Raw genomic sequence first — 13,172 nt, 5'->3', positions numbered from 1 at the left:
GATTAACAGTTATATGACAGAGGGCAAAAATCTGTTACCAAGGTCTTTGTACACATAATGCTAAATTTCTTTACTTGCGTGCTGTTGTTAAACATAAATCTTGGCACTGGCTGCAGCTCTTAAGACCTTCCCACAGGAGATTTCTTATTTAACTCGTTTTATTGGATCATAAAATAAAAAGATTGTTTGGTGTTTACAAAAAAGTCTCAACACAAATCAAATGTCCAAATTGTGTTTATTAGATCAACAAATAGATGACATCAGAGCCGTACCTTCAGCATTCCTTTGTTTTATGTAACCTTCTTGACAATTTTTTTCATGGGCAAGAACACAAAGATCCAGACCTTGAACCATGCAACTTCATAATGCTCGTCCTATTGTCACATTAAGAGTAAATGTATAACATGATTTTAACGAGTCAGGACTGTACTGTTGAGTCAGGAGCTAAAGGTCAGGAGGGATTTCGACACCAGAGATTAAAAATAATGGATTTACGAGACAGTGTTTTACATGACATCAGAATCCATTATTCTTGTTTAATTAAATCCTGAAGATGTTATCACATATTTTATTGCTAGAAAATAGTACCCTGAGCAATCAGAATGTTGGGCAAACAGGAACCTGATTGATTAAACATATATTTTATATAGTCATATATAAATAATTGAGCTATACATTTGCATTTATTTCAGTTTAATTATTTAAATATCTCAAATTCAAAGCATTTTATAATTAAAAGTTTGGCTAAGTGGTTAAAGTAAAACATTTTTAACTAATATCTGTAAAATATTTCTCTACCATGGAAAGAAAAAAGTTAATAGTTTATAGGATGACTAACTGTCTTGATTGTACTCAGGTTGAGAATTTTATATAAATACCTACATTAAAATTGTTTAATATTTACGAGAAAAAGCAAAAAAATTATATATTTTTTATAATCCACAGTTTGACTTAAAATGTTATTTTATTTTGAATTTCATTTATTCTTTCTGCTCTAATCAAACTGAAACTTTGCCTTCTGGATTAAAGTTAAATCCCCTTTTCTTCCACTGACTTTATATGTACATTATACTTAATCTAACATGAAATACTTTATTCTATAATAGTGAATTCTGTTCTCCTTTTTTTTTCTGGCAACAACCAATAGGTTTATTTGTTATCTGATAACATTTTACTTAATTTTATTTAATGTCTCATTGCACTGGCTCTGAAATCGCCCAATATAATACCTTAACTGTTAGCTTTTATATTCAGTCAAATTTTAAAGTATATTTTAACATTAGAATGGAGGAGAAAAACAACAGCAATTAAATAACACATATGGTATTGTCTAAAAATTGTAATAACACAACCTAACACTGACTCAAGAAAGTAATAGAATTATTTTAATTTAATATATTTTTTTTCTTATGCATATAGTTCTGGTAAAAGTCCAAATGCAAAATTATATGAAACTAAACCATATTAAAGGATAATCAATGCCTCTTGCACTATACAGTGAAACGATGCCTTCATGGTTGGTCTCACTCGCTTAAATATCTGAGGACCAGGTTCCTTTGAATTACTTTTTGAAGCACTGTTGAGAGAGAGAGACCCTTCAGAAATCTGTGCAGTAATAATCTGATCAGTAATATCTGAGTTTGTTCTAAGTGTCCCACCTTTACAATTTTCTTCCGCCGTGAAACTACAGCAAGAAGCATAGTGAAGAACACCACCACCAGACCTGCTATCGTCGGCATCAGTGGGAACTTCATGGTCTTATCTGCGCACAAAGAGGAAATAAATTAGACCAGCACAGACCCACGTGAGTGGGACATTATGTAGATTTCAAAGCAGAAAAGAATTGAATAAAGCTTCAGTAAACACCTGTGACAGTGACTTTGAAAGTCTTGCTTTTATCTGCATACATAGGAGATGTTGTCGTGCATTGGTACAAGCCCTCATGCTGGCTTCTATCCACTTTTTTGACATTTAGCTGGCTGGTAATGCCATCATTGGTGACGGTGAAACCTGCTGTTAGATCAACCATGCTTCCATTTAGTTTCCACGTCACTGCCGTGATGGCGGGGTTGGCCCTCATGTCACATTCCAGGAGCAGCACTGCCTCTTCTTCTACTGTAACGGCCTCTTCACCGGAGAGTTCTGGGTGATCTGACGAAAAAATGTAGAAAACTTAATGACGGTAAAAGTTTCAATTTAAAAGCTTAATATATCTTCCAGCTTATTGAAGCTTTCTTTAAGCTTTGAAATACTGCGGTAAGCGGTCATATTGGAAGTAATGAGAAGTAACTAAGACTTCATGATTCTTAGGTTTTAAAGTTCATTCAGATGCTACATTCTCAGATTATATTTCTTTACTACCAAAAAAAAAAGCAATACAAACAATCCAAACAAAACATACAAAATTCCAATGTATTTCTCTTTATAAAAAAACCCAGCATTTCTGCTATTATGTTTTTTTTTTTTTTTTTACATTGTTTGCATTAGCCTTACAACCAAATAAAAATTATAAATAAATAAGAATAAAAAAGAAAATTTGTACAAAAGCCAAAATCTTATTTTAGAGTTAACGTTAAAACTAATTATGCATGACCTCAATAGCTTAAACTGGATTTCTGTACATTTACAATATAAGATATTAATTTGTCTCTTTGTGTACAGAAAGACAAATCACTCTGTGTGTCTGAACATTAATTTATTAACTTATAATATTGTGTAAAGAAAAAAAAAAAAAAAAAGTTTTACCTTCATTAATGCATCATCAAACTCTAATTCCTAACCATGCCTTTTAAAACAGCATATTAAACTAATAGTGGGAAAACATCAGCCTTCTTGTTTTCATGTAATCTCTTATTCTTTAAGAGCATTCCTAAAGCAGTGTCAGTGTGGCCTGAGGCACACAAGGATGTTGAATTTGTCACAGGAGACGTGTGTTTTCCGAGAAGAGTGGCTTCTTGCATTTGGTGGTCACTACTTTAACATCAAAAAGCACCATGTGGTCCATTATGTCATTTTGCACGTTTTGCAAGTTTGTGTTAGACGTGCTGGTTCTTCTGCACTTTGCTGCCACTGCTTTACTAACCTTCGACAGATTGGCCCACCTACATTTTAAAATAAGGGTGATCCATGGGATCTTTTTTTCTGAAGAGTTCCCGTCCATAAAATAACACTTATTTATTTTTTTATTCTGGTAAATGCAACCTCCTCCTAATCATATGTCAATACACTGTTTACTGTCTCCTCTATTTCAAGCCCAGAAGCCACTTTAAGCTCTTCTGTTAAGTGTGAAACCTCTCCATTGTCTTCTTCCATATTTACTAACATAAAATCCCATTATGTATTTATATATAGTCTCAATCTTGTACACATAAACTCACAACAATTTAGAGCTTTAAAAAGGGCACCAAACAAGTTCAAATCTTGTATTTTTGAAATAAAAACGATATTTTCTTCGCAATTTACCATCTATCTCATCCTTTCTTTCATCTGCTGTTTTTTGGACTTCTATTTCTCAAAATCAGATAACGCTTTACGAACAAGCATTAAGACTTTATAATCTAAAATGAAAGACAGGATCCTGATAAGAGTCTGATAAGAATTTTCCATAATCTCTCCACTTTTTTTTTTTCCATTTCCTTACCGATTTGTTATGTAGTTGTTGTCTTTTTAGTTTGTTAATTATTTCTTTGGTCAATGTTTTTCTCTTCTGCATTAAGATTTCTTTTAAGATTATTCCCAGTGTTTCTCTGTACAGGTTCCATGTTTATTATTCTCGCTCTCCTTCAGCCTCCTGTCTTGATTCTCTTCAGCTGTTTCTCATTGATTAGTTACTTTCACCTGCTCCTCATGCTTCTTCTCCTCATACTCTCCATATATGGATGACAGGTTATCTCCTGTCATTATTGGTTCCTTCCATTGACCTCATGCTTTTTGTTGCTCCAGGTTCTCTGTGTTTCCATTACTACCAGTCACACCTCCTTGTGCAAGGCTTTTTTACTATTGTTCTGTTATGGAAAACAATCAACTGAATTTCTGTTCCTCTCTGCACTTGAGTCCTTTATATGAAACGTGGTAAAAAATGTCATAAAAAATGTAAATAATTTAATTATGAAAAACCCCCAAAAACAAATCAACTTTAAAAGGAGTGTAAAAAAAAAAAAACTTCCCACACATACCTAATAAGTATTAGTTAATATATATCTACATCTGAGGTCCATAGGTATCAACATTCTACATGAAAACAATCCTTTTAAAAACAGGTAAAACACTTGAAAAAGGGTTAGGTTTGTAAAATCTAAAATGATACTTACTGGGCTTCTTTAAACATGTATATATTTTGACATAAAATAAATACTTAATTGCTCTCTTCTTTAATTTTAGAGCCCTTCTAGACTAGTCTGAATCCTGAAGTTCACTCATAGCAAGCTTATGAGTTAATACAGAAATGTCATAACAGGTAGAAACCAAAGATGAAAACTCTATCTTGTGAAAGAGCAGCAATTAAATCTTTGTTTTTAGAAAAGTGTTTTTGTGATTTTACCTTGACAAAAAGAACTAGTTCTGGTTACTGTAGGAGGCACAAAAGTTGCATACAAAACTTTTCTAATGCAGTAATTTCCCAACTATTTTTCAACAAGTTTTTCTAATATCCTAGTTTTTAAAATGCAACAAACTGCGATTATAGGTGTGGCCATTCCACCGAGTTCTCCCTAAAAGCAGACCACAAGATGGTACAAATAAGCTGATGCAGCAGCATTTAAGTGTTGCTGCTAAAACTACCTGCCTCTACAATCTCTACATTAACATTCATCAGAGATGTAGCTCTTTAAGGAAAACATGATGGGTAGGCTCTAGTTTTCCAGAGAGAACTTAGATAAAGACAAGATGTTCTGAAATGATGCACCTGGACAGATGAGACCACATGGAATTATGTTGATATTATAAAAATTTTTTTGAAATAATTATATCATGAATCAGATGTTCCTTTTAAATTATATGTAAAAAGATTAAAGCTAAAGCAGAATTAAACTCTGCTTTGGCTTGTCAGAATAAAATAAAATAAAATAGTATGAAATTATGCTAAATATATTAAACAAAATATATATATAGTAACAGTGACCCAAAACAGACACCCTCTGGAATAAAGGTACCATAGTGGGACATCAGAGGATCCCACCGGGGACTCAGTGGACTGTTTTATTATTGTTCTCCTAGATTTAACTGCTGCCTGTGACACAGTTTACGTTAACATTTTCATTTCTTGTTTGGAGCAGCGTCTGGGTGACAGCATTGCAGTTGTTCCAGTTAGTAAAGAGAACTTTCCCTTTCAGCCTTGGTGCTGTTATGTTCTTTGCTGCTGTTCTTTAGTGTGGAATCCTACAGGGATCAGATTTAGGCCCCTCACTCTTCTTCCCCTTAGTTCTATTTTTAAGAGACATGGTGTTTATGTGGATGGCTCCCAGATCAATCTCCCTCTTAAACAAGCCAAGGGCTCTCATCAGACACACATTTGAATGCTTTATTGATATAGATTCCTGGACGGGTTAAACATAAAATGTTTGAACAATCAGAATACAGAGGTAATGCTTTTCAATGGTAAATCTGATATCTCAAACATAGAGTTGGTTCCCTGACATAATAATATGTTTGGCTGATTGTCACAAATCTGGGATTTAGCTGCAGATCTTAAACTTCAAATCCAGATCCAGGATGTTTTAAAGTCACTCTATTTTCATCTGAGACAGCTAGCTTAAGTAAAGCCATTCATATCAGGGCAGCTATTTGAAACTGTGATTAATGGACTTGTGACATCGAGGCTGGATTACTTTAACTCTATTTTGGAGTTAGTGATGCATCCATCAGGCACCTGCAGGCTGTGCAAAAGGCAGCAGCATTACTTTTAATTATAATAAAAAGGTCTTTACATATCAACAATATTATTAATTCTCTTTATCAGTTGTATGTATGCTTTAGGATCTGTTTAAAGATCTGTTATTTACATTTAAACCACCTTCCACCATTCTAATCTGCACTGTCATGATTTTGGTGCTGATGGCTGGCTTGATTGCTTATTTCATTGACCTCTCTAACTCTGCCCTGTCCCTCATCATTCATCAGATACCCCCTGTTCCACTTTTGTATTTAAGTTGCCTGTTTCCAAGCTATCAGTGCCAGATTATTCCTGAGCCTTTGGTGTTGAGAGTTCTCTAGCGTTACTTTAGCGTTCTGATTGTCTGATTCTGATCCGTTTCTGGATTTGGACATTTGAGCCTGCCTGCCCCCTTCGGATCGGTTTACCTGCCTGTCTTCGGACTCCTGTTGGATTCTTCTGTTGACTGAACCTGGATCTGCCTCTTCACTTTGCCCTACGGATTATCCTGTCTTCCTTTATAAGCTCGGATCTGATCTCCTGTCAGCTCTGCAGCCTTCTTGGTTACCATGTCTGGAACTCCCTGGAAACGTCTGCTGCGTCTTTTCAGTTGACCGGCTGGAGTCATCCGCATTCTCTGAACTGTCTAACGAGGTTATTCATAATCATATTCTGTCAGATTATGGTAGTCACTAACCTGTGTTTCTCTCCAATAGACATTCCTGCTTTAAATACTCTAGCTGCTTATAGAACTCCAATATACCAGCAGCTCCTTATTGTTGATCATGCCTTTGCTATTTAACTAACAGCCTTAAATGAATCAAAGAGACTACCTGAAATTATTTTAATTATTCAAACACATCAACTAACAGACTTTAATTTAATGAGTTATTGTAGTTGAATTAAAGTCAGATAAAGATGATAGATACACTCTTTGATAGTTTATTTTGTCATGTTTCTAATTTTTTTGGTCAGATCATAAAACCAATACTTAACTCATTACGTTTTTATCGTTTGTTCTAGTATAGCTCTTAGAAAAAACAATCTATCAAAGAAAAGTCTAAAAGTGGATTTGGTGGGTTAAACTTAAATGAAATTTATATATGTATTGACCAAATTAAAGGTTTTTCTTCTAAAGGCATGATGGATATAAAGTAAGTTTCTTATTAATTAAAGGTCAAAAAAAGTTAGATAACTAAATATAAATACATTTGTGTGAAAAAAACCCCAACAATGCTAAAAATTAAAAATACTCAAGACATTAAGCTCCAAATGTCAGTAGCACAAAGGCAGAGTTGAAAGATTGCCATTGTCAATATAATATCTTGTCTTACCACAGAATGAACCCACACATTTAAATCATCTCAACCTATAAATGTCTCTCAGTGGTTATTTTAAAGCAATCCTTATCATTAGTATCACTAAACATCCTTTATAAAGACTCACATGTGACGTTGAGGGTAACAGTAACCTCATTGGAGGCATTGCTCTTGAGGTGACAGGTGAAAGTAGCCTCATCGTCTTCATAGATGGGTTTGATGCACACATGACTGACGCTTTCCTTGTTTCCATCATTCAGATTCACTGTAGCTCCATTCCTCAGCCACACCAACTCTTTATCTTCGTGAGGGCCATCTTTGAGTGCACATGTCAGGCTCACTGTCCCATTAATGTCCGTCTGAATTACATAGTCAACATGTGGTGGAATGGATGTAATGTTGACATCTTGGAAAGCAAAAAAAGGTTAAAGTTGAAGCATCTGATTTGAGAGGATTAAAAGCTGAAAACAAACTCAAACTCTGCGGGAAGAGCAAAGAAATAAGCAGCACAAAGATTTGATCTGAATTGAATTGAATCAGTAGAGCTTACCTGATGCTTGGCTGGTAGAGCAGGACAGCAGAAGGAGAAGAACCACACTGAACATCAGCTTCATTTTGTCTTCTCAGATAAACCGGACAAAGGAAGAATAATAATTATAACGATGATAATAATAAACTAATTCTTTATTATACATAGGCTTTGGCCCTTTGATAAGACCTGTTGGGAGGAGGGTGAGAATTTCCGGTGTTTGGTGATGATTTTTTTTTAAAGGTTGGTCAATCCATTTGCCAAACCAAATTTATTTATTATATATTTATTTGATTTATTCAAATATATATATATATATATATATATAATATGTCTGTATAAACTAGGGATATAATCAGCAACCTTGAAAAGACGGAACATTTTCATCTCTGATTTTAACAAAACCAACCTAAATAGACATAACATAATTAGTTTAATTAAGCACTTTTTTATTATTATCTTTTTAATCTTCTGATTGGGAAGCTATTTAAACGTCTTTAGTAATTCAATTCAGTTTATTCATAAAACTGAAATTCTTTTGTGTGAAAGTATTAAGTTTCACTGAAGATAGTAAAAAGCAGTGATCTAGGAAATTCCTTTTTCACATCTTAGATCGACTCTAGCTCCAAGATAAAAATGAAAGATAATCAATTAAATAAATGTATGGGTTTGGATCCTGGACCAATGGAAAAAATTGATTACCCTTTTTCTTTTTTGTTAATAATATAATAAAGTTTAAACCCGGGGCATCTAAAATTGGCTAAATGTGCACAAAAAGACTTTAATAGTAAAAATAATACCTATATCTTCATAGTCTTTTTTTTTTTTATATGAAGGTTTCTTCACTCATTCTTTTAAAGCATATTGGGGGAATAAACAAAGACAAGAACTGCTATTAGAAAAAAAAGATAGAGTTAATTAAAAAAATATTCAGTTTAAGTGATTTATTTAATATTTTTCCTGCTGTTAATAGAAAAATATAAAGTACCAAAAAAATCGAGCTGTGTAATATGCTAGATCCTTTGTTTAATTGCACCTTATTTAAATGCAATTTGTAATCACATTAGAACTTTCTGGACTAAATAATGTAAAAAAACAACAAAATAAAGCAAAGAGGACTTAAATACATCTGCAATCCTTTTGTTGTGAAAGATTTTTGTAAAAATAAACGTACTTACCTTGAAGTTCCTGTTACTTATTCTATCTTGTCGGAGCCTTTCCTGCTTATGTCAGAGTGTGAACATGAGAATATGAAAGGCGTTCTAAATCTACAGCAGCTCTTAAATACCATTTACAACACTTTATAACCCCTGTGGGCAAAAATGTATTTTCTTCCTTTCAGGTTTATTTACCCATTCCTGTCAACACCCTGTCAGTCCTTCCACCCTTGATTTTATTTCATTTCTCTTTTTATTGTCACGTTCTCATAATGTGCATACACAGGGAATCTTTTTATTGGCAATAGTCATTACAGTCGCACTAAAACCTTGGGTGTGGATAGAGCGCTGAAACTTTAAATTTTACAAGAGTCTTTTTATATCTGTTTTTAGTGCTTTAACCTTTCCTCATGGATTCCCTGTAAATAGTTTCGGAAAAAAAACACAATAACTAAATTTAGTCTTTCTCTTAATTTTGATAGAAATAAAATTACACTACAGAAACTCTGAGGGAAGTGTTTTAAAGCTCTTGAATAACAGCAAAACGTTTTAGGATTGATAATTGGATATTTGTTTGTTGACTTATTTAATGTTTTTTTTATTTTTTTTTATTAAGCTTTAATTATTAGCTGTAAGCAAATACTGGTGGTTCTATGAGAGGTTGCAAACAGCCTTATTCAACACCTAGACACTTAAATTGGTTTGTGTGTTAGGCTATTGTGAAACTAAGTTGGCAAACTCTACCAAGTCCCACCATAGCTGATAAGGCTTAGAAGGTCTCAGTAAATCATTTGAGGTATCTACCAGTTTAGCATACCTTGATACTTTTTAATCAGAATAACTTCCTATTCTTAAACTGAAAGAACATTTTTAAACATTCTGTGTGGCAAAAAAAAGAATAAATGGTTGGTCAAACTGGATAGAGCGCAACTTTTAACACCAATTTCAAAGTCTTTTTCACATTATTAATTAGTTTTAGGTCTAGTCTATGTACCAGGGCATTTTAGCATATGGATATTTATTGTCTATAAAACTAGGGTAGTTGTCCTGCTGAAATATGAGCCTGTGACACAGTCTTATAGGGTTTATGATTGTCTTAAATTCATAACCAGCTTTCTCATCCCTGCAGAGCAAAATAGTTCCTGTATCATGAAATTGCCAACACCATATTTCACACAGTGAATAATCTTAATTACCTACGTTACATGATTTAAGAAATGTTGACTTATCTCTAGATAATTTTTGCATTGTAGCATGTTTTCTGTGTCCCATACAGTGCCAGTGTTGGACTGCAAGTTGCACTAGAAATTAATACTTTGGTAAAGCAGCCTATGTGATACTATTGGCATAATACAGTCATGTCGTAAATCCGCTGGTAGCACTCAGTATTTAATGTAGTCAAGTTGAGTCTTTGTTAAAGTTTTACATTTTAGAATATTTTTGTGGTGGTGTGTGGGGATTTTTTAGTAACATAATCAAACTAGCATCAACAGAGCAGCATTTCATTATAAAAGAATACACAGATGTGAGGTCCTTATTCAAGTCTGTAAGAATATATTTTATTTTAACAGGATTAATTCCTCTGAGATTTTCTGTATCTCTGTATCAATGTATATATATATATATATATCTACTTCCCTACATGTGTTAAGCAATCAATCAGGAGTATCTAAAAGTCTTATCTACAATTTTTGTTCCTTTTCACATGAAAACGACTACTTTAATATAGCTAACAAAATACATGCCAATTTTCAAATTACAATTATAATTACATCCATCAAAATAGATAAATATTTTATTCTTACATAGGAACACGTAAAAAAAAAGAACAACAACTGTACATAATTAAGATTTATATATATATATATATATATATATATTTATTTTATTCTAACGAATACAACTGAAATCTCAATTACCATACAAATTGTAGTTGACAATAAAGTTGAATTTGAAATACACTTTCACCTACTGTGAAAATTTTGTGAAACAAAACAAAATATTAAGTGTATTTGCAAGCTAATTTACATCAACTTTACTTTGTCAACATTTGAAAGTTGTGTCATACTATTGATTACTATAACTGATTAAACTTTTGAGATAACTTTCTCTCCAATTTTTCCTTCCAAACCTCTTCTTCATTCTTATAGGAGGGAGAGCTTGCACTTTGTTCTCTTTTATCTATGAACTGCAGTTTGTTATGAAAATGATCAGTCAGCTGGGAGTGAAATTAATGTAAACTGCAAAGGTGCACAGCCAAGTGAACATACCTGTTTCTCTTGTATTTTGAATGGATTGTTGCAAAGAAAAAGTGCCTGAGCGGAGCAGGGGGGCGACCCAACAACACCTTTACAGCAGCGTCCGTCCATCAGATTGCTGGCTAATGATTATATGTGGGAAGCCTGAGCCTGAAGTGAAAATCCTGCCAAGTGTTTAAGCTTCATAAAACAACTAAGTCACTAAGTTTCCTTAAGTCAAGCTTTGCATTAACAAAATAGAAAGATGAAATTGGATGGAAACATTAGAAATTATTAAGGCTATTTTCTAGTTTTCTTCATCCACTTTTTTCTACTGACTCCGGGTTGGTAGACATTATTAAAAACTATGTTTTTTCTACATAATTCATTTCAAAATACAACCTTTTTAAAATTTGTGACATAAAAGATATGCAGGAGGGAAACCAAACATGAGCAATTAGCTTTATTGGACTGTTATGTGTTATTTTGAGTTGTATATAATCGTAAAACACTGCAATCTCTCTTCATTATCGCTCCTGCATAACATAGGGCTAAAATGTTGTTTTATGAGGGCTGTTTTAAAACTTTCCTGCAGTCTTTCTGGCTCACCCACTAGGGAGAGGCATCAGCCAGCTTTCAAGAGGTTCTTCCAATAACTCAAAAAAGAAGAATTACATATATATTGGTTTCTTGAATAAGAAACAACTAACTTAAACAAAACTTCACCAGCTGAATTTTTCTGCATTTTATTTAAAATAAGATGTTTTAATGGCCTCCCAGCTTTAATATTTTTATCTATTTATTCAAATAATTTTCATAAAAAAGCCCCAAAGCACCTGAGAATGTAATCTATAGCCACTTCATATATTTTTTTGTGTGGTTTCCGTGTTTACTTAAGACATTCTAAACTCTACATTTCTCCTTTCAGGAAGTCATTATGTGTCCATCAAAGGTCAAAGATCACCTGCAATTTCAACACATACAGGCATGAATGCTCTCTCTATTATGTTGCGCAACTGGCCTGCTTGTAAACTGTGCAGGTACTGACATGCAAATACCAACCTCCCCCCCCCCCCCCTCAGTAAATGTATATCAGTTACTGCATTCATGTCTTATCCTGAAATTTAATCTAACAATAAACATTAGCAACTAACCCTAACCTAGAGTTAATTAACACCATACGTCTAAACTGACTCTCTAACATTCAACATGGGTAACAGCCTTTTGTTCCCACATGACCTGTTGGTCCTCAGAGGGTTTGTAAGTACACCAAGAACGGTCCTAAATACTTAACATAAACATTCACCTCATTTCTCTATCCCTTTGTTAAAAGTAAGGACTGATTTCAAGTCCTGTATAACACTTTCTATGCCCTAACCCTGACAATAACCCAAAACCTATCATGAACCAGTGCATATCTAACTCTAACTCTAATGAACAATTTAGTCTGAAACCGGACTGTTGGTAAAATAAGAAGTGAGAACCAGCAAGATATCCTCACTTTGGTATAGGCGGTACACAATTTGATGGTGAAATTGAAAAAAATGGTCCTCACTCTGATGCCAAGAGAGGAGCTCAAACACACACAGGTTGAAAAATCACACTATCTTTGAGGGGACTTTCCACTGACTTCTATTCATATTGCATTCATTTCTATGGTCTAACCCAGACCCTCGCCATAACCCTAACCATTACCTCTACATACCAAACCGTAAACTTAACTTCACTCCAAAAAGAGAACCTCTCCTCATGACGACCGGTCATTGGTCCTCACAAGTCCCCAAAATGTAGCATATTTCCGAGAAATTTTCCCTACCAGGTCAAAAATACATGGCCACCCATAAACACTCACGTAAACTCAAACATTTTAATCTTGCTATATGTAGTGAGGACCGTGTATTGAATCCTAATGACTTCAGCTGATTTTCAACCCTTTTTAACCCCTCCTATGCTATAACCCTGATAATTACACCAAACATTAGGATTACCTGCTTAAACCTAAAACTAACCTAAAATCAATTCACACCTCAGTCCTTCACCTCATTGTTAGCAAAATAGGAG

General features: G+C 33.8%; 1 protein-coding gene across 4 annotated transcripts; it reads right to left on the bottom strand.

Moving 5' to 3' along the window:
• Window positions 1-218: 218 nt before the first annotated feature.
• tmigd1 (transmembrane and immunoglobulin domain containing 1) lies at window positions 219-11,211 on the bottom strand. 4 transcript variants are annotated; one of them, XM_038273914.1, is made up of 6 exons: window positions 11,145-11,211; window positions 7,739-7,807; window positions 7,316-7,594; window positions 1,867-2,151; window positions 1,659-1,762; window positions 219-1,576 (listed from the first exon to the last, which is right to left on the bottom strand). In XM_038273914.1, exons 2-6 carry the CDS (start codon window positions 7,800-7,802, stop codon window positions 1,562-1,564), a joined length of 747 nt encoding a protein of 248 aa, XP_038129842.1. In that variant the 5' UTR covers window positions 7,803-7,807; window positions 11,145-11,211; the 3' UTR covers window positions 219-1,561. The 4 variants fall into 4 exon arrangements, with proteins under 4 accessions (XP_038129842.1, XP_038129839.1, XP_038129840.1 ...); XM_038273911.1 differs by lacking the exon at window positions 11,145-11,211 and adding an exon at window positions 8,896-9,042; XM_038273912.1 differs by lacking the exon at window positions 11,145-11,211 and adding an exon at window positions 8,896-9,036 and having other exon boundaries at window positions 7,739-7,820.
• Window positions 11,212-13,172: the final 1,961 nt, after the last annotated feature.

Source organism: Cyprinodon tularosa, unplaced genomic scaffold, assembly GCF_016077235.1.
Source record: "Cyprinodon tularosa strain WSP-4 unplaced genomic scaffold, ASM1607723v1 ctg9, whole genome shotgun sequence".
NCBI classification, from domain to species: Eukaryota; Metazoa; Chordata; class Actinopteri; order Cyprinodontiformes; family Cyprinodontidae; genus Cyprinodon; species Cyprinodon tularosa.
Note: the sequence above shows the minus strand (reverse complement) of the source record. Positions and strands in the feature narration are given on the sequence as shown.